We start from the raw sequence: 20280 nt of genomic DNA, 5'->3' as shown, positions 1-20280 counted from the left end.
AGGTTGCTGAGAGATTCTAGTAGTTGCTTTTCCACAGGGTGTCTGAAGATTCCTTGCTAAGTCTCCTCCCATGGCCTAGTAGGCACGCGGTGAGCGAGTTGGTTAAAGACTTCCCAAAACAGCATGGTACTGGTACCAAAACAGAGATATAGACCAATGGAACAGAACAGAGCCCTCAGAAATAATGCCACATATCTACAACTATCTGATTTTGACAAACCTGACAAAAACAAGAAATGGGGAAAGGATTCCCTATTTAATAAATGGTGCTGGGAAAACTGGCTAGCCATATGTAGAAAGCTGAAATTGGATCCCTTCCTTATGCCTTATACAAAAATTAATTCAAGATGGATTAAAGACTTAAATGTTAGATCTAAGACCATAAAAACCCTAGAAGAAAACCTAGGCAATACCATTCATGACATAGGCATGGGCAAGGACTTCATGGCTAAAACACCAAAAGCAATGGCAACAAAAGCCAAAATTGACAAACGGGATCTAATTAAACTAACGAGCTTCTGCACAGCAAAAGAAACTACCATCAGAGTGAACAGGCAACCTACAGAATGGGAGAAAATTTTTGCAATCTACTCATCTGACAAAGGGCTAATATCCAGAATCTACAATGAACTCAAACAAATTTACAAGAAAAAAACAAACAATCCCATCAACAAGTGGGCAAAGGATATGAACAGACACTTCTCAAAAGAAGACATTTATGCAGCCAAAAGACACATGAAAAAATGCTCATCATCACTGGCCATCAGAGAAATGCAAATCAAAACCACAATGAGATACCATCTCACACCAGTTAGGATGGCCATCATTAAAAAGTCAGGGAACAACAGGTGCTGGAGAGGATGTGGAGAAATAGGAACACTTTTACACTGTTGGTGGGACTGTAAACTAGTTCAACCATTGTGGAAGTCAGTGTGGTGATTCCTCAGGGATCTAGAACTAGAAATACCATTTGACCCAGCCATCCCATTACTGGGTATATACCCAAAAGACTATAAATCATGCTGCTATAAAGACACATGCACACGTATGTTTATTGTGGCACTATTCACAATAGCAAAGACTTGGAACCAACCCAAATGTCCAACAACGATAGACAGGATTAAGAAAATGTGGCACATATACACCATGGAATACTATGCAGCCACAAAAAATGATGAGTTCATGTCATTTGTAGGGACATGGATGAAGCTGGAAACCATCATTCTCAGCAAACTATCGCAAGGACAAAAAACCAAACACTGCATGTTCTCACTCATAGGTGGGAATTGAACAATGAGAACACATGGACACAGGAATGGGAACATCACACACTGGGGCCTGTTGTGGGGTGGGGGGAGGGGAGAGGGATAGCATTAGGAGATATACCTAATGTAAATGACAAGTTAATGGGTGCAGCACACCAACATGGCACATGTATACATATATAACAAACCTGCACATTGTGCACATGTACCCTAAATCTTAAAGTATAATAATAATAAAAAGAGATGCTAGAATAGCAACTGTAAAGACTGATGAAATTTAAAATATCAATTTGCCTTTCGATGTGTATGTATAAATTTACAATGATATTTCACTAAAAAAAAAAAAAAAAAAAAAAAAGACTTTCAAAAGACTTTCAATGGGTCCCTTTCACCTAAAGTCCCCATTCCTTATCAGGCATTTCAGACTCCACGATCAAACCCTGACTACTTCCCTACTTTCTGCTAGTCTACCAGACTCTCTGCTCTCACCAAATCTGTGTTTGGGACTTGCCCATTGAGGAGGCCTCACAGAAACCTGCTGTTGTCTCTCTGAGCACAAGGCAGTGAGAGAGACACTGGCCTTGGGCCCAGAGACCTGGGTTCTCTTTAGCTTTCTTTCTTCTGGAATAGCTTTTTAGTTTGTCTTTCATGACACTGACATTTCGTATAGGCCAGTTATTTTCCAGAATGTCCCTCACTTCAGGCTTGTCTGATGTTTCCTCAGGAGGAGGTACAGGGTACGCCCTTCTGGCAGAACCAGCACAGAAGTGGGGGTGGACCCTCCTCAGTGCATCATATCACGACATGCATGAGGTCATTATGTCCCATATTGGTGGTGTTAGCTTTGATCACTTTGTTAAGGTTGTATCTGCTACATTTCTCAGCTGTAAAGATATTTTTTTCCTGTGGAATTAATCAGTCTATTGTCAGGAGTTACTTTGTGACCGTGTACATATCTTGTTATTTCAACCCGCTAGTATTAAAATTCATTAGTGATTCTTGCATTAATCAATTATTTGGATGGTTGCTAAATGGTGGTTTTCTGATTACACTATTCCTCCTGCACTGGCATTCTACTGTAGGAAAGAGCCTTCCCCTTTCTTGCATTTGTTTGTTCATTTAATTAACCAATATATTTATTGGTTTTAAATCAGTTTAGACTCATAGGCTGTAAATGTATTAAATGAGTTATAATCCCTTATTATTTGTTTTTATGTTCAAATTGTCCTCAGATTTTATTGGTGGGAGACCTTACATTAGCTGTAGTGTCCCTTTGACATGTGCCATTCTTTGAACACTTCCTTACTTTTTGGTACCACAAAATGTTCCAAGTTTATCTTGTGTTTTCCATCCCCAGCCCCAGATTCAACCATTTTTCTAAGGAGCTCTTTTAGTATAAAATGGTACTTAGAAACCAAAATTAGGATGCCAGTTTATATTATGGCTACTGGGGTACAACTATTTCTAGGCTCTCTCAGCAGACAGGGCTAAGATAGAGTTGTATGTGTATCTACATAAATATCCACACACATCTATCTATCTATCTATCTATCTATCTATCTATCTATCTATCTATCTATCTATCTATCCACCCATCCATTTATCCATCTACCCACCCACCGACGCACCCACTGTATCTATCCTTTTTATCTTATCTATTCATGAGTTCACCCTGATACCTTTAATTCCAATCCCATATCACAGGACATTTGTAACTTCTCTCTGTCCACATTTGTAGCTTTTCTCCAACAGTGAGATGCTTGACTTCCAGTATCTATAAGATATTTACTTATTGCTCAATGCTAGTATACACAGAAAGTAGTTTCAGAATTGCTACCCTGTATATCAGGAAAAAGAAATCTACTTATTAGATTAGAATATTTGTTTAGAGTTTAATGTTTTCCATATTTTGCAGTTGCAAGCAATGCAGCCATCAACAATCTTTCAAACATGACAATTCCTATTTCTAGCTTCTTGTGAGAAATTAGAAGGTATGGCCACTCTCCCCTCTGGACAGGGCATGTATGCTCCCCCAGGGCTGCTTGTCTCAATTGGCTCCCCTTGTCATTATGACAAATAATCTCTCCTTGTTCTTGTACATTTGACCTCAATTTACCTGGGTCCTTGCCATTCACAAGAGGACTGTTGCTACTAGCCACCTCTATCTCCTCTTCTCCTAGTCTCTCCTGAATGCACAGCCAATCCAGTTGTCAATACCACTGCTTCAACAAAGCCATTCTCCCAGATATCACCAACAAAGCCATTCTCCCAGACATCTACATTGCTGAACTGCACAGAAGTGATTTTTCAGTCTTCATCTAACTCCAATACTAAATTCTTAACACTTCATGCTGGGGACCCTTCATCTTTCCTGTCTTCTGTGACAGAAACTACTCTGGTTCCTCCTATTTCTTGGGTCTTCTTGAACTTCTTTGTAAGCTGATTCTCCTTTGTAAGGCTGTCAAAGCCTGGGGCTCCTCAGGGCTTGTCTCTCCTTACAACTCTCTCTCACTCTCTCTGTGATCTCATTTACCCCTATGGATACCTTCATTTATTATCTACAGGTCACTCATAAATGTCTGTCTCCAGTCCTGTATTCTCATAGGTCTCTCAAACTCAGCATGTGTGAAGGTAAACTTGTCTATTCCCCAGATCTGGTCCTCCTTCAGGACTCTCTCTTTCTAGTGGGTAGCACTCTCTCTTCCTCACATTCGATCCATTACCAGGTCAATTTTATCTTCTAAATACACCTTCCACTGTCAACTTCTGTTTATTGCCATTGTCACCCTCTCATCAAAAATATTGCTTCAATTCCCTCTGAACTGGTTTCTCTTCATCCGCTCTTCTCTCTGTGTTTGTGTGTATGTGCTGCAGGGTGGATGAATATATTCTCATCTTCTCACAGCTCTAGGATTAAGAAGCACATTTTTCACAAATTGCCTGCAAGGCTCTCATGGTTTGCCTCTTTCTGTGTCTCTTGCTTTACCTACTGCAGCATGTCCTTTTGCCCCCTGCCTCCTGGTCATTCCTCAGTGGCCACGTTCTCTTCCACTACAGAGTCTTTGCATATGTACTTTCTTAAGCCAAGAATGTTCTTTTTCTGAATCCCCTGACTCCAGTGAACTTCGCCTTTAACTTAAGAAGTACCTCATCATTCTCCTCCAGCTCAGCCCTTAACATTCTCAGAAAAACCTTCTCTGGACCCTCTGTCTGCATTAGAATGTCACACTGTTCACACTGATGGCACTGGGAGCGTCCCCTGAGTGGCATATGTCACCTTGGTAATTTTTGTCTCTGTGGGATTCAATTAGTGTTTGTCTATTCCAGAACCACAGAGGCTACTTCTGCTCCCATGTATCCTTGCATCGAGTACAACACCCAGCACAGATGGACACACAGTAAGAGATAAGGTGAATGAATGGAGGCTGCATGGCATGGTGGTTATAAGCATGGACTCGGAGGCAAACTGGCTCTACTCCTTCCTGGCTGTGTGATCTCAGGCAAGTTAGTCAATCTCTCTGAGCCTTAGCCTCAGCTTCCTCATCTGTAAAATAGGGAGAATAGCAGTACCCACCTGGTAGGGCTGTTATGAAAATTAAATGAGTTCATGTAATGCACTTAGAGCACTATGTGGCAAACAGTAAGGATGACATAAGTGTTTGTTAAATACAGAAAATAAACAAGTGCTAAGTAGTTGTTAACTAAATAAGTATTAACTGACAAAGTTCGATTTAAAATAAACACAAGTGGATTATTGCTGAAATACAGGCCAATAATTAACTTATATTGATTAGAAGTAACAAACTGTCTAAATAACAGTAAACAGAATTTAAATGTAATTCAATCTCTGTTAGTAAGTTTGTTGGGAAACTTACTTACATGTTGGGAAAACAAGCATTTACGACTGGGAATACATCCAACGTCTTAAGAGAAATGCAGGCTAAAATTCTTAAATATTCAATGAATGCTTTAGGTATGTCCAAAGCTACTGACTAGTCATATGTTGTGCTGAATCATTTTCTGTCAAAAATCAGCAAAATAGGAATAAAAATTCCAAATGAACTTTTTAAAACCACCCACATCCACTACACAAATTCATCCATCAAGCCTTTGAGAATCTTCTCTGTAAGAATTTGCATAGCACATGACACAAGGCAAAGATGTACCCATGATTAAAGAACCACACTGTAAAGTACAGAAAATCCACAGATAACACACAATTTTACCAGCCCATATCTAATTCCCAAACATTCTTTCAAGTAAAGGAGTGTGAAAAAAACAGCTGGGTGCAACATTTTATCTCTTGAGCATGGATGACTTTGGCAGTGTATTATTAACAATGAAATCTACAGACGTAAGTTCCTTTTTATATAATGTACACTTTTTTTCATCATAAAGAGGTGTGTTATCACGGGACTAAAGACAGTTAAAAGTTTTGATATATTATAGTGTCTCTGTCAGCTTTTAAGGTTATGTTGTTATTTCAGGAGAAAAAGGAAGAAATCAACGAAGGAAGGACAACTGTAGTTTGAAGAAGGAATGCTTGTGAAAGGGGAAAGAGTGCAAGGCCCAAAAGGAGTTAGTGCTACTGCAGCAAACCAGGAAGACACTATTAATTTCTATTTAAAGTTACTTAACAAATTGTTTCAGCTTAATTAGATTTATATGCAAGTAATATTGAATGAAAATTGTCAATTGTTTTAGTGAAAATACACCCATGGAAGAAAGATTTACTTTTCTTAATGAAAAAAGAAAGCTTGGGACCAAATTTTCATTCAGCCTTAATCATAAGTTGATTTAGATGGAGAATAAAGGCACTGTTTAAATTATCTGTCCCTGGAAAGAAGATGGGTCGGGTTATGGCTCGGTGCACAGATCAGCTGGCTGTGGGTAGCAGTGGGTGATGCCTGGCTGTGCAGAGAAGGAAAATTCACTCCACATACTCTCATGGTGGCAAGTGGGTCCACTTTGCTTTATCAGCCTCATCTCTACGCCTGAGTCCTCCCCATCTTGTCAGCCTTATGTTTCTCCCATGCACTGGAACGTGATTCTCCCCCACTGCCGGGTTTTACCCATGCTGCTTTCTCTGCATATATGCTGCCTAAACTGTGCCTGGCTAAACCTCCTCCAGGGAATTTTCCCCAACTCCAGGTGGAAGATGCCCTTCCTTTGCACCTAGTGCCACAATCACCTGCTACCACATGGTAGGTCTCTCACCACCTATGCTGTGCAATCCTTTTGGATAGGGGATGTAATTTAACCAACTCTATTTTCAGCAATAGTGCTTGGAAGATACAATAAATATCTGTGGAATGTTGAAAGGTGGCAACCCAATGTACAACACTAACATAGGTAGAAGAGTCCATTATGAACTCTCAAAAATGACCAAGTACTTTCCATGGAGGGAGGATTGAAAATAAAGGCAAGAGGGTGATTGAGGTCATATGTTACCCAAACCCCTCTACCTACTAATATTCCAAATGACAGAAATTATATATAAAACATATAATGTATCCAATGTGATCAATTATCTATGTATGCTGTGGTTATCATGGCCTTTGGCGACCAAGAGTACTCTCTGAAACCTCACTGGGCCATGCCGAAGCTTCTCCTGAGGCTAAAGGAGAGCCTGTAAGTCCATCAAGTGTCCTAATACAGTGTGTAGGTAGCCCTGTCTGAGAAGCAGCACATTCTACAAAGTAGAGTACAAGCCCTGCCCCCTGGTAAATCTCACAACAAAGACAACACCCAAGATGCCAGGGGCCTTTCTGACGAGTGAAGGTTGGCAGGAAAAGGCGCTCAGTGGCTACAGTCAAGCCTATGTTTTATCAAGCCAAGAGGAAGTTATATATCCCCAGAACAACTCTAACGTTATTCTGCTCACTATTTTCAGCTATACAAGGAACACATCCTTTCTCCCCCTGCTAGACTAAGGGGACAAAATTTTTTCCTAAGAGATAAGGACACATTTTATTTTAACACAGCAGCAATAGCATTATTGGCCTGAAAACATTTAAACAATAATTTTTAAATACCATCTAATATCCAGCCAGTCTTCAAATTTCCCCAACTCCCTCATGAATATCATTTGATAGTTGATTTGTTTGAATCAGGATTCAGATAAGGTCCATACTTGGTATTTAGTTTATGCGTCTTCTAAATCTCTGTGGAATGTTATAGTTTCCAATTTCTCTTACTATTTATTTGTTGTGTCTTTTGCCCTAAAGAATGTATTGTGTCTTATATATAACTGAAGTAACCTTGCGGAGTCTTTTTTTTTTAAAAAAAAGTTTGATCTTTTTTACTGAGGTGTAACTGACACACAATAAAGTGAATATCTTTAAAGGGTGTAATTTGATAGGTTTTGACATATGTATGTACCCCTGAAACCCACACCACAAGTAAGATAATGAACATAACCATTATCCTCTCTTTTTGCTCTTACTGTAGATTAATTTACATTTTCTAGAATTTTATATAAACAGAATTTATATAATACATACTCTTTTTGATCTGACTTTTTTCACTTAGCATAATTATTTCAAAATTCATGCCTACTGCTGGTTCATTCCTTTTTATTGCTGAATACTATTCCACTGTACGCATAAACCACAATCTGTTTATTCACATGTTGTTGGATATTTGGCTTATTTCCAGTTTGGGGCTACTCTGATTAAAGCTGCTCTGAACATTCATGCACAAGTTTTTGCATTTGCTTTCATTTCTCTTGTGTAAGTAGAAATAGAATGGCTGAAACATACAGTAATATAGTAAATGCACATTTAATTTTATTTTTTTTTTGTGACAGGATATCACTCTGTCATCCTGATATCACCATCTTATACCTCCACATATTGTCCCACTAGAAGGTCAGTAGGGTCAGAAATATGCATGGAGCTGCCATCTATGACATTGTGCAGTGGTGCAATCATAGCTCACTGTAGTTTTGAACTCTTGGGCTCATGTAATCCTCTTGCCTCAGCATCCTGAGTAGCTAGGACCACAGACATGTACCACAATGCTTGGCTATTTTTTTTTTTTCAATTTTTGTAGTGATAGGGTCTTGCTATGTCGCCCAGGTTGGCCTCAAAGCCATCCTCTCACCTCAGCCTCCCAAAATGTTGAGATTACAGGCATGAGCCATGCAATTGGCCATATATAACTTTTAAGAAACTGCGAAGTTATTTTCAACAGCCATTCCACTATTTTCATCCCCACCAACAGTGTATGAAAATTCCAATTGCTTCAGGTCCTTAGCCTTATTTGGTATAATCAATTTTTAATTTTAGTCATTCTAATAGGGGTGCAGTGGTATCTCACTGTGATCTTCATGTGCATTTCCCTAATGCTATTGAGCATCTTTCCATGTACTAACGTGTCATCCATATGTCTTATTTGGTGAAGTGTCTGTTCAAATATTTGGCCCAGTTTTTCATTGGGTTATTATTTTGTTTTATTTTGTTTTTTTGAGACAGGGCTTTGCTCTGTTGCCCGGGCTGAAGTGCAGTGACATGATCTCGGCTCACTGCAAGCCTCCCAGGTTCAAGTGATTCTCATGCCTCTGCCTCCCGAGTAGCTGGGATTACAGGTGTGCACCACCATGTCCAGCTAATTTTTGTATTTTTAGTAGAGACAGGGTTTTGCCATGTTGGCCAGGCTGGTCTTGAACTCCTGGCCTCAAGTGATCCACCCACCTTGGCCTCCCAAAGTGCTGGAATTACAGGCATGAATCACCACGCCTGGCCAGAATTCATTTCTTCTATCTTACTGAATGTTTGTACCTTTTAACCTAGTTCTCTTCATCCTTCTACTTCCTCCCTAACTCACCCTTCCCAGTCTCTGTTAACTATCTTTCCACTCTCCAACTCCATGTGTTCAAATTTTTTAGCTCCCACGTATAAGTGAGATTCATCTTTTTGTGTCTGGCTTATTTCACTTAAGATAATGATCTCCAGTTCCATCCACGTTGCTGTAAATGACATGATTTCATTCTTTTTTATGGCAGAATAGTATTCCATTATGTATATATACCACATTTTCATTATCTATTCATCCATTGATGGACACTTAGGTTGATTCCGTATCTTTGCTGTTGTGAATAGTGCTGCAATAAACATGTGAGTACTGGTATCCCTTTGACATATTGATTTCTTTTCCCTCGGGTAGATACCTTATAGCAGGATTGCTGAATTAAATAGTAATTATATTTTTAGTTTTTTGAGATATCTCCATACTGTTTTTCATAATGGCTGTTCTAGTTTACATTCTCACAAATAGTTTACAAGAGTTCCCTTTTCTCTGCATCATCACCAACATTGGCTATTTTTTGTTATTTTAATAATAGCCATTCTGACCGGGTAGGATGATATTTCATGTTGGTTTTGATTGGCATTTCTCTGATGATTAGTAATGTTTAGCAGTTTTTCATATACCTGATGGCTGTTTGTATGTGTTTTTTTGAGAAATGGTCTAAACATATCTAAACACAGAAAAGGTACAGTAAAAAACATGGTATAAAAGATAAACATGCTAGGCACGGTGGCTCACGCCTGTAATCCCAGCACTTTGGGAGGCCAAGGCAGGCTGACCACAAGGTCAGGAGTTCAAGACCAGCCTGACCAATATGATGAAACCCCGTCTCTACTAAAAATACAAAAAAATCAGCCGGGCATGGTGATGCATGCCTGTAGTCTCAGCTGCTCGGGAGGCTGAGACAGGAGAATTGCTTGAACACGGGAGGCGGAGGTTGCTGTGAGCTGAGATCATGCCACTGCACTCCAGCCTGGGTAACAGAGCAAGACTCTGTCTCAAAAAAAAAAGTGTGTATATATATACATATATAATATATATATAAATTATATATATATTACATATATATATACATAAACAGTATACTTTTATAGGGCACTTACCATGAATGCAGCCTGCAGGACTGGAAGTTGCTCTGGGTGAATCAAGGTGTGAGTAAATGTGAAGGACTACTATTATTGTAGACTCCTATGGACTTTATAAACAATGTTTATTTAAACTACACTAAATTTTTAAAAATATTTTTCTTTCTTCAATAATAAATTAACTGTAGCTTACTATAACTTTTTTACTTTATAAATTTTTTACTTTATAAACTTATCAACTTTTTAAACTTTTGGATTCTTTTGTACTTAGCTTAAAACACAAACATATTGTACAGATGTATAAAAATATTTTTCTTCATATCCTTATCCTATAAGTTTTATTTTTAAATTTTTACTGTGTAAATTTTGTTAGAAATTAAGATACAAACACACAGATTAGCCTAGGCCTACACATGATCAGGATCGTCAATATCACCATCTTCTACTTCCACATCTTATCCCACTAGAAGGTCTGCAGGGGCAGAAACATGCATGGAGCTGTCATCTATAACAATGCCTTCTTCTGGAATTCTTTCTGAAGGAGCTGCCTGAGGCTCTTTTGCAGTTAACTTTTTTTTAAAAATAAACAGAAGAAATAGACTCTAAAATGAGGATAAAAGTATAGTAAATACATAAATGAGTAACTTAGTCATTTATTACCATTATCAATTATTATGTAATGTATATAATTATATATGCTAGACTTATTGATCGATCGATTGATTGATTGAGACAGAGTTTCACTCTGTTGCCCAGGCTGGAGGGCAGTAGCTCGATCTCAGCTCACTGCAACCTCCGCCTCCCAGGTTCAAGCAATTCCCTGCCTCAGCCTCCCGAGTACCTGGGATTACAGGCGTGTGCCACCAGGCCTGGCTAATTTTTGTATTTTTAGTAGAGATGGGATTTCACCATGTTGGCCAGGCTGGTCTTGAACTCTTGACTTCGTGATCTGCCCGCATTAGCCTCCCAAAGTGCTGGACAGGTGTGAGCCACCGCGCCTGGCCTATGCTAGACTTTTTAGACTTTTATATGATTAGTCATGCAGTAGGTTTGTTTACACCAGTGTCACCACAAATACAAGTAATGTCTTGAGCCACGATGCTATCACATCACTGGTCAATAGGAATTTTTCAACTCCATTACAATCTTATGAGACCACTGTCGTACATATGGTCTGTTATTTGCTAAAATGTCATAGTGTGGCACATTATTGTATTTCCTTTCTTCTGCTTATTTTGTTTTTCATCTGTTCCTTTGTTTATTAAGGTGGAAGTTGAAATCATTGATTTGAGAACTTTTTTTCCTAATATAATATTTTGTGCTATAAAACTCTTCTTAAGTACTGTTTCAGTGGCATTCTAAATTTTTTATATATTGTTTTCACTTTCATTGAGTTCAAAATGTTTTCTAATTTCCATTTTGATTTCTTCTGTGACCCATGAGTTTTTAGAAGTATGTTATTTCCATATTTGGAGATCTTCCGGAGATCTTTCTGTTATTGATTTCGAATGTAATTCCACTGTGGTCAGAGAATACACTTTGTATTACTTCAGTCCTTTTACATTTATTGAGACTTTTTTTTTTTTTTTTTTTTTTTTTTTTTTTTTTGAGACAGAGTCTTGCTGCACTCCCCAGGCTGGAGTGCAATGGCACGATCTCGGCTCACTGCAACCTCTGCCTCTCGGATTCAAGCCGATTATCCTGCCTCAGCCTCCTGAGTAGCTGGGATTACAGGTGCGTGCCACCACACCTGGCTGAATTTTGTATTCTTAGTAGAGATGGGGTTTCACCATGTTGGCCAGGCTGGTCTCGAACTCCTGACTTCAGGTGATCCACCCACCTTGGCCTCCCAAAGTGTTGGGATTACAGGCGTGAGCCACCGCACCAGGCCGAGACTTCTTTTATGGTTCAGAATATGGCCTATTTTGGTAAATGTTCTGTGTGCCCTTGGGAAGGATGTGTATTCTGTGATGTAGGATGCAGTGGTCTATAAATGTCAATTAGGTCAAATTGTTTAATAGTGTTGTTCAAGTCTATTAATTTTCTGTGTGCCTATTCTATTAATTACTGAGAAGAGCATTAAAATAGCTGACTCTAAATGTGGGTTTGTCTATTTCTCCTTGCAATTCTATAAGTTTTTGCTTCTTATGTATTTTGAAGTTATATTACTAAGTGCAAAAAGTGTATTACTTCTGCTTAAAGAATTAACCCCTTTGTGATTATGAAATGACCTTATTTATCCCTCGTAATATTCATTCCTCTGAAATCTACTTTCTCTGATATTACTATAGCCACTCCAGCTTTCTTTTAATTAGTGTTAGCATAGGACAGTTTTCTGTTCTCTTACTTTTAACCTATTTGGGTTTCTATGTTTAAAGCATGCTTCTTATTTATAGTTGGGTCTTGCTTACTTTATTGAATCTGGCAGTCTGCCTCTTTGCAGAAGTTGTTAGGCTATTTATATTTAATGTGATTATTGATATAGTTAGGTTTAATTCTCTTATGTTGTTTTCTATTTGTCTCATCTGTTTTTTGTTCCCTGTTTCTTCTTTTTCTTCGTTTGAATTAATTGAGTATATTCCAATTCTATTTTACTTCCTCTGTATGCTTATTAACTATAACTGCTTCATTTTAGCAGTTGCATTAGAGTTTAAAACATATCTTTAACTTCTTACAGTCTATCTTTAATTGATGTTATACCACTTTATGTATACTTCCCTTTTACCCTGTCAGCTTTATTCTACTGTTACCATATATTTTACTTCTACATAGGTTATAAATCCCACAATGTATTGTTATTTTTATTTAAACTGTTAATTACCTTTTAAAGAAAATCAATAAGAAATCTTATATAATTGCCCCATGTGGTTACCATTTCCAATACTCTGTATTCCTCTGTGTTGGTCCATGCTTCTGTTTGGTATTATTTTCCTTCTGCCTGAAGAATTTAGCATTTCTTGTAGTGCAAGTTTGCTGGTGGTGAGTTCTTTCAGCTTTTGAATATCTGAAAATGACTTGACTTTGCTTTTGTTTTTGAAAGATATTTTTGCCAGATATGGAATGGATATAGAATTCTAGGTCAACAGTATTTTCTTTCAGTTCTTTTAAAATGTTATTACACTAAATTCTCTTTTGGTAAATTCAGTAACAAGATATCTGCTGTCATCTTTATTTTTGTTCTGTGGTTGCTTTTGACTATTACTGGTTTTGAGAGATTTGATTATTATATATTTCAGTGTTGTTTTCTTAACGTTTCTTGTGTTTGGAGTTTGTTCAGATAGTTGGATCTGTGGGTTTTCATCAAATTTGGAGAAATTTCAGTTATTTCTTCAAATATTTTTTCTAGTTCTTCCTTTGTTTTCTCCTTCTGGGATTCCAATTCCAAGTATATTAAGCTGCTTCAGGTTCTCCCATATCTCATTGTTACTCTTTTTAAAAATTTTTTCTTCCTATATTTTTAGATAGTTCCTATTATTACATCTTCAAGTTCACTAATCTTTTCTTCTGTAATGTCTAATCTGTTTTTTATTCTTTATAGTGTATTTTTCATCTCACAGGTTGTAGTATTTAATTCTAGATATTTGATTTGGGTCCTTTTATATTTTCCATATCTCTACTTAACTTGAACATATAGCACATAATTATAATAATTGTCTTCAAGTCTTTGTCTGCTAATTCTAACATCTGCATCAAATCTGGTTTGGTTTCCATTGGTTCATTTTTCTCTTCGTTCTGAGTATGGGTAGAGACTGTAAATCTTTTGTCACAGAACACCAAATTGTCCTCAAAATTTATCCTATTACTACCAGTAGAGTCCTATTACTACCAGTGCTTCTTTATTCTGCCAGCACTGAATTTTGTTCATCTTTAATCTTTGCCAGTCTCATAGGCTAAAACTATTTACTCCTGCAATAGATATTTTTTGAGCACTAACTATAAGCCCAGTGACAGATGGTGGCAATTCTGTGGTGTTCCAGCAGTCACAGGAGATGCCCTCATGGTGGTGCTTATCACCTTGTGTAGTTTATCACATTTTTATTTGCACTTTCTTTGATTATTAGTGATTTTAAGCATCTTTCCCTAAGTTTGTTGGCCATTTATACTTCTTCTTTGATATACTGTCTACTAATGCCCACCAACTAGTTTTAATGAATTGTTGAATATTTTTTATTCCTATTATTTACTAAGCTATTTATTTATCAAGGATAGACACTCACTTTCACTTTTTCAATAAAAATATGTTTTAAAAATAAGGACATTTCCTTTAAAATAAACTAATACTTGTGCATTACTTCTTTGAAGAAATGATTTCTATGTTACTCAAATACTTTTTGCTATATTAAAAGTAAATAGGGATGGATTCTGGTATAAAAACAATGTCCTTAAAGGCAAACTTTTATAAACAATATAGAAACAAAAAACATATATGAATACATAATACTTTCATAAATATACAAGTAAATAATTTCATATATACTTGATAGCACATGCAGATTACAAATGTCACTTTACTCCTTAATAATGAAACAGAAAGTCAAGCAGATGAAATATCCTCAGATTATGTATTTCCAGCTGATTAAATATTCCTGTCAAAGTCATGCCATCTGTATTGGAAATGCCCTATATACAAGATTATTAATTTGTAACAATCTAAGATCTATTCTTTAAAATGAGAAAATGTCAAAATGCCCATTATCAAGCATTTTCTTATCCTCTGAAGAGTATCAGGAGCTTTCTAAGGCACATGCTACCTATTCATCTGGCTGTGTAGGTAGATGTTGGGAGTACCAGGAAGGATGCCCTGATTGTGGCACAGGTTCTATAGAGGGCCTGTTGTCATTCATTGCCAGTGTGAGGTGGGCAGGGAGGGGAGACCTTGAGATGTGTTCAGCTCTATGGCAAGGGGTATGACTTGTACATATGTCACAAGACTATAAGCATCAACCTTTTGAATATGATGAAAAAAATATGCCACTAGTTATGCTGTGAATAAATAAACTGAGCTGTTTTAATAATAGTGATGCCAGCAGCCAGAAAAGCCCCATGAAGCCTAACCCACCAGTTCTTCTGTTGGACTCAGGGCCCCCTGACTGACCTGTTTGGTGTAGGTGATCTCTGGCCACCTCAAACAAGCGCAGGTGCATGTTGGTGATGGGGTTAAAGGAGCCACAGGCCAGGAGCACCACAGGTATTCGGCTCTTCATCTTGTCAGGCACATCCACACCCGTTGCAGTGGCCACCCTGCTTTTATGGGGACAAAAGCTCATGTCAGGGAGTTACCACTGAGACAATTATCCAGATCAGTCTCTCTAAACCACACACACAGACCATTACATCTCACTTGTAAGATGACTGAGGAGGCCATTAAAACAACATTTAAGGAGGGTTTGCCATGGGCCATGAAGTATGCCAAGTGCTATGCCAAGGTATATCCTTCTTTTGCCAAGTCCTTTTTAACAACCCTGAGTGGTTGCTCATACAACTCAGGGACCTTAGAAGCCACTGGGCCAGGACTGGAACCCAGGCAGCCTGATCCCAGAACCCAGGTTCTGTTCTGAACCTCTGTATCCTCCTTGGGCTCCGACAGATCACCTTGGGGTCAGAAGGAGGGCTAGAAGACCCCCATAGTGTCATCTCTGGCAGTCCTAATAGATCTCACAAGGTCCTAGAGTAGATTAGCACTTTTAAAACGCTTTTTATTTTGAAACAATTTCAGACTTATTAAAAAAAGTTCCAAAATCTATACAAAATTTTTTATACTCTTTATCCAGATTCCCCAATGTTAACATTTTACCACATTTGCTTTATCACTGTCTTTCCACACACATACATACCTGTTTATAAATATTTTTTCTGAAATGTTTGAAAGTCATAGACATAAAATCTCTTTACTTCTAAATACTTCAGTATGTGTTTTCTCAGAATGAAGACACTTTGTTACATAACTGCAGAACAATGATTAAAATCAGGAAACCAACATTGTTACTGGACTATTATCTAATGTGCAGACTGTATTCTGATCTCACCTATTGTCCTTTATCTGGGGCCCAAGCATTTTGAGAGGGTGCAGCCCACCCTCTGGTCTCACTCTGTTAAGGTTAAAGGTGAGAAGGAAACAGCCCAGGCTCCAGGGCAGGCTGGCAGACACGGCTCTCTTGCCTCTGAGATGCTGCCTCCTCGAGGTGGGACTTGGTTGACCCCTAGTTCTACCTCTCACTGGCTGTGAGGCCTAGGGCAAACCACAGACCCTCTCTGAGCCTCAGTTTTCTAACCTGCAAGATGGGGATAATGTTACTTACTCTTACATGGTTATAGTGAGGATAGTTACCTATGGAAAGTGCCTGATACATAAGAAGCATTGAATAAATAATCACTGTGGCTGTGGTGATGATGATGACAATGGTGAGAAAGGTGCTGCTACTGCTGACCCTAATGGAGCAGGAGGAGAAAGGAGATGGTGGTGTGTCTGTGGTAGGCAGTGTTTAAGATGGCTCCCAGTGATCCTTCTAGAATTCACTGGTAATCTCATTCCTTAAGTATAGGCTGAAACTTGCTTACAACAAACAGAATACAGAAGTAGTGGTTACCACTTCTGAGATAAGGTTACCAAAGGCCTCTGGCTTCCCTCTTGCTCACCTCTTTTGCTTTCTCACTTGCTCACCCTGATGCAGCCAGCAGGCAGGTTGTGAGCTGCCCCGTGGAGATGCCCATGGGCCCCGGGAATGAGAGAGACCTCTGGTGGCCAACAGCCAGTGAGGAACTGGATCTGCCAAAAACTATGTGCATGAGTGTGGGTGTGATCTTTCCCCAGTCAAGTTTTCAGATGTGATTGCAGCCCTGCAAACACTGACTGAAGCTTTATAAGACAGGCTTTGTAAGTTAAATTATATCTGGATTCATGACCCACAGAAACTGTGAGATAACAAATAAAAATAATAAATAAATGTGTTATCTTAAGCTGCTACATTTTGGTGTAATTGGTTATGCAGTAGGAGATAATACAGAAACCAATGGGAGGAATGCATTTACTGCCTTTATTGTTCATCTTGCTATGATGGTCTTAGCTGTAATCCTGCAGTTCTGGGGGCAACATGTAGAGTGCTCAGTCACAGGAACCTGGGACCCTGCTTGTATCAAAGGAAACTGTTTCAACTTGGCCCATGTTATCTCCTTCTCCAGGCTTTCATCCAGTTTCCTACTTTATATTCTAGCAACAATGAACTACCTGTTAGGACTTCTTTGTGAGACCTTCATGGCTTCCTGCTTCAACCTTCTGTACAGGCTATTTTGGTTTCCTCCAACCAGAAACCCCCCCAGCACATCCCAATATGTTAAGTTCCAATTCATATGATCACATTATTTATTACTTCAATCACTATTTATCAATTACCTGCTAGGTACCTATATCAGTTAGGTAGCTGCAAATACCAGAAGCCTAACCTCAGTGGTCTAAACAAAGAGGTTCATTTGTTTCTAACATGACAAAAAGTCTGGAAGTAGGCACCTAATGACATTAGATCATGGTCTCAACAATGACCTACAATTCTTTCAGTTTCTCTCTCATGGTCACAAGATTGCTGTTGCAGCTACAGCCATCATAACCTCAATAAAGGCAAGAAGGAGGAGCAAGAAGCTGTACTAGATTGGCTATTCCTCTTAATCAAGAACACAAGAGCTTCTTTAGAACCTCCTGTAGATTTTGCTTCTGTCTCATTGGCCAGAACTAGGTTACATGGCCACTGTAGCTACAACAGAGGATAGAAAAGGCATCTATTTAGCTTGACAGCCTCTCCAGTGAGAACAGTAAGGGAAAGGGGATTGGAAACTGGATTAACTAATCCACTGTGGCTGCCACAGAGTTGGGGATACAAGTGTCTGGGAGCTGGGATGGTGGAAGGCTGCTGAGATGGCTTCTTTGACATCTAGCTTAGGTTAACTCATCTCTGACTTACCTTTAATAAATCACATGTCACATTTTATTGAAAAAGCCTGCTTATGTGTCTTTCCTATCCACTGGACAGTAAACCCTTTAGGAAAGGAAGTGGTGTTTTCTCCTTCTTGGGATTTCAGCTCGAAGCACAGGGCCTGGCCCAGAGTAGGGATCAGTGAAGACTGAAACAGGGCACTGGCAGGCTGGAGGGCATGTACTCTGAGCTACAGTGTGAAGATGAAAAGCTCTCAGCCTAGGTGGGCCGTGGTCTCTCCACACTTCCTTTGAGGCAGCAGGAATACCCCCTACTGTGTGGGAAGAAAGCAGTCAACAAGCTGCTGCTAGCTTTTTCCCAGGGAGGTTGGATGGTTTAATGAGATATTTGCAAATTGTGCCAAGCTATTCACAAGAGCAGCCTCGTGATGACTGTATCTGAAAAGGTGGCTGTTTTTTACAACTGTTATGAAGTCTTTCAAAATCCTGTTTCATTTTGACAAAATATACATTGTTAGAACCATTACAACATGTAACTGTAGCATCTCAGGTAACCTGGGGCTCTCATCCATTTTTCCAAAAGTTCCCAGAAACTGTAAATTAGAACATTTGTTTGAATGGTGGCATCAACAGCAATGAAGTGATGCTGAGAAGTAGAATAAATGACCTTTATTAAGTGCCTCTCTTTCTTTTTTTGCTGTGGGCATACTGAGCCGCACTGTTCTAATGGTGACTGTGCTCTGTCTGGGCCATATCGCAGGCTGAAGGACACAGGAGTGCACATTCCCAGGATCGGTAACAGGGTCAGTGCACCTGTACCATGTGTACACTCAAATCCGCTTCAACTAAGTACCCTCCCAAGCCAAACCCAGGGAAATAGTTATAGGGCTAAAATGGACTCACTCCAGGGATCCACCAGGACAATAAACTGGCTCTGATTTGAGTGCAGATCTCATCAGACACAAGGCAAGATGCATGCTGTAAAAGTGTCTCATCTGCCCTTATCATCTAATAATATCTAGTGAGACGCAGCAAGTGAGGGAGACTTTTGCTATTGGGAAAGGCTTCTCATCAATAAGCATTTAATGGAGGCCACAGAGTGATAATTGCTGCTGAAGGATTTAACAAGTTGAGAATGTGGTGTACAGGCTTGTTGGAATTTATCATTAAACTGGAGACAAGGCAAACAGGTTCTACCTTTGGCTCCCGCCCCCTCCCCAGCTTACTGCCTCCCACTCCATAGTCATCTAGACAGCATTTCACCCCACTCCTCAAGCACAACATGCTGCTTCTGCAAATGCATTCATGACCACCTGAAACACCATCCTCACCCTTGCCACCCTGGTGATCTGCCTTCAAGGTTTTCTCCCTGGAATATTTACCTTGTATCTCCCCCTACTGCCCCTACCACCATGCTAACTCTGTACTTGTTACACATTTTATCACCTTTTTGTTTCTTCACCAGAGAACTGTCATTTGTTTTTAATGCATGTTGCTGTTCTCCAAGCGGAAGATAATATCTTGGAGGTTTTTTATTTTTATTTTTTATTTGTTTATTAAGAGACAGGGTCCCACTTTGTTGTCCAGTTTGGGGTGCAGTGGCATAATCATAGCTCACTGCAGCCTCAAACTCCTGGGCTCAAGTGATTAGCGAGTGGTTTTTAAATTCATCTTGGTCCTTTCAACTCCTAGCACTGTGCCTGGCACCAATAGGTACTCAGGAAATGTGTGTGGAATGAACAACAGAGTCAGTGTCTATCCCTGACCAAGTATTTTTGTCAGATGGCTACCTCCTCTCTTTGGTTCTGTCCCAGTCAATGGAATGAGCCTTCCAGAGATATAAAGTGAACTTTCTGGCTCCCTGAAGGCACACAAGATCCCTCCCCAAAGCCCCACTTCACCCGACTCAATCTGAAATTTAAAAAAGACATCCTTGCCTGCTGGGCCCTCTTTACCACCATGACCCCGTCAACAGGGATATGCTGGCCTCCTGCACATTGACACCAAGGACCCCTCTGCCCTAGAGAACTGGAGGTTGATGGCTGTCCATTTGCCAAGACAGTCCAGACAATTCCTTCCAGATTTTACTGCCTAGACATTGCTCACTGCACTGGTTTTCAGAGTCCATCCAGTTTCTCTACAACAGCCCGGTCTCTGGCACTGCCCTGCCTGCCATCTACTCAGTGGACAACTGCTT

The 20280-nt window shown here is 39.3% G+C and overlaps 1 protein-coding gene across 5 annotated transcripts in view; it reads right to left on the bottom strand.

Annotated features, from left to right (window-relative positions):
- The window catches only part of NMNAT3 (nicotinamide nucleotide adenylyltransferase 3), a 103270-nt gene that overhangs the window by 42454 nt on the left and 40536 nt on the right, over positions 1 to 20280 (bottom strand). For 4 of the 5 annotated variants that reach the window (XM_030816741.1, XM_030816744.1, XM_030816742.1 and 1 more), the window contains exon 2: positions 15255 to 15403. In XM_030816741.1, coding sequence (XP_030672601.1) covers positions 15255 to 15363 — 109 coding nt within the window. In that variant the 5' untranslated portion in view covers positions 15364 to 15403. The remainder of the gene's footprint in view (positions 1 to 15254; positions 15404 to 20280) is intronic. The other variant, XM_030816740.1, reaches the window with a different exon arrangement.

The sequence above is a fragment of the Nomascus leucogenys genome, chromosome 8 (assembly GCF_006542625.1).
Source record: "Nomascus leucogenys isolate Asia chromosome 8, Asia_NLE_v1, whole genome shotgun sequence".
Taxonomy (NCBI): Eukaryota; Metazoa; Chordata; class Mammalia; order Primates; family Hylobatidae; genus Nomascus; species Nomascus leucogenys.
The sequence above is the reverse complement of the archived record's forward strand: the minus strand, read 5'-3'. Positions and strand labels throughout refer to the sequence as shown.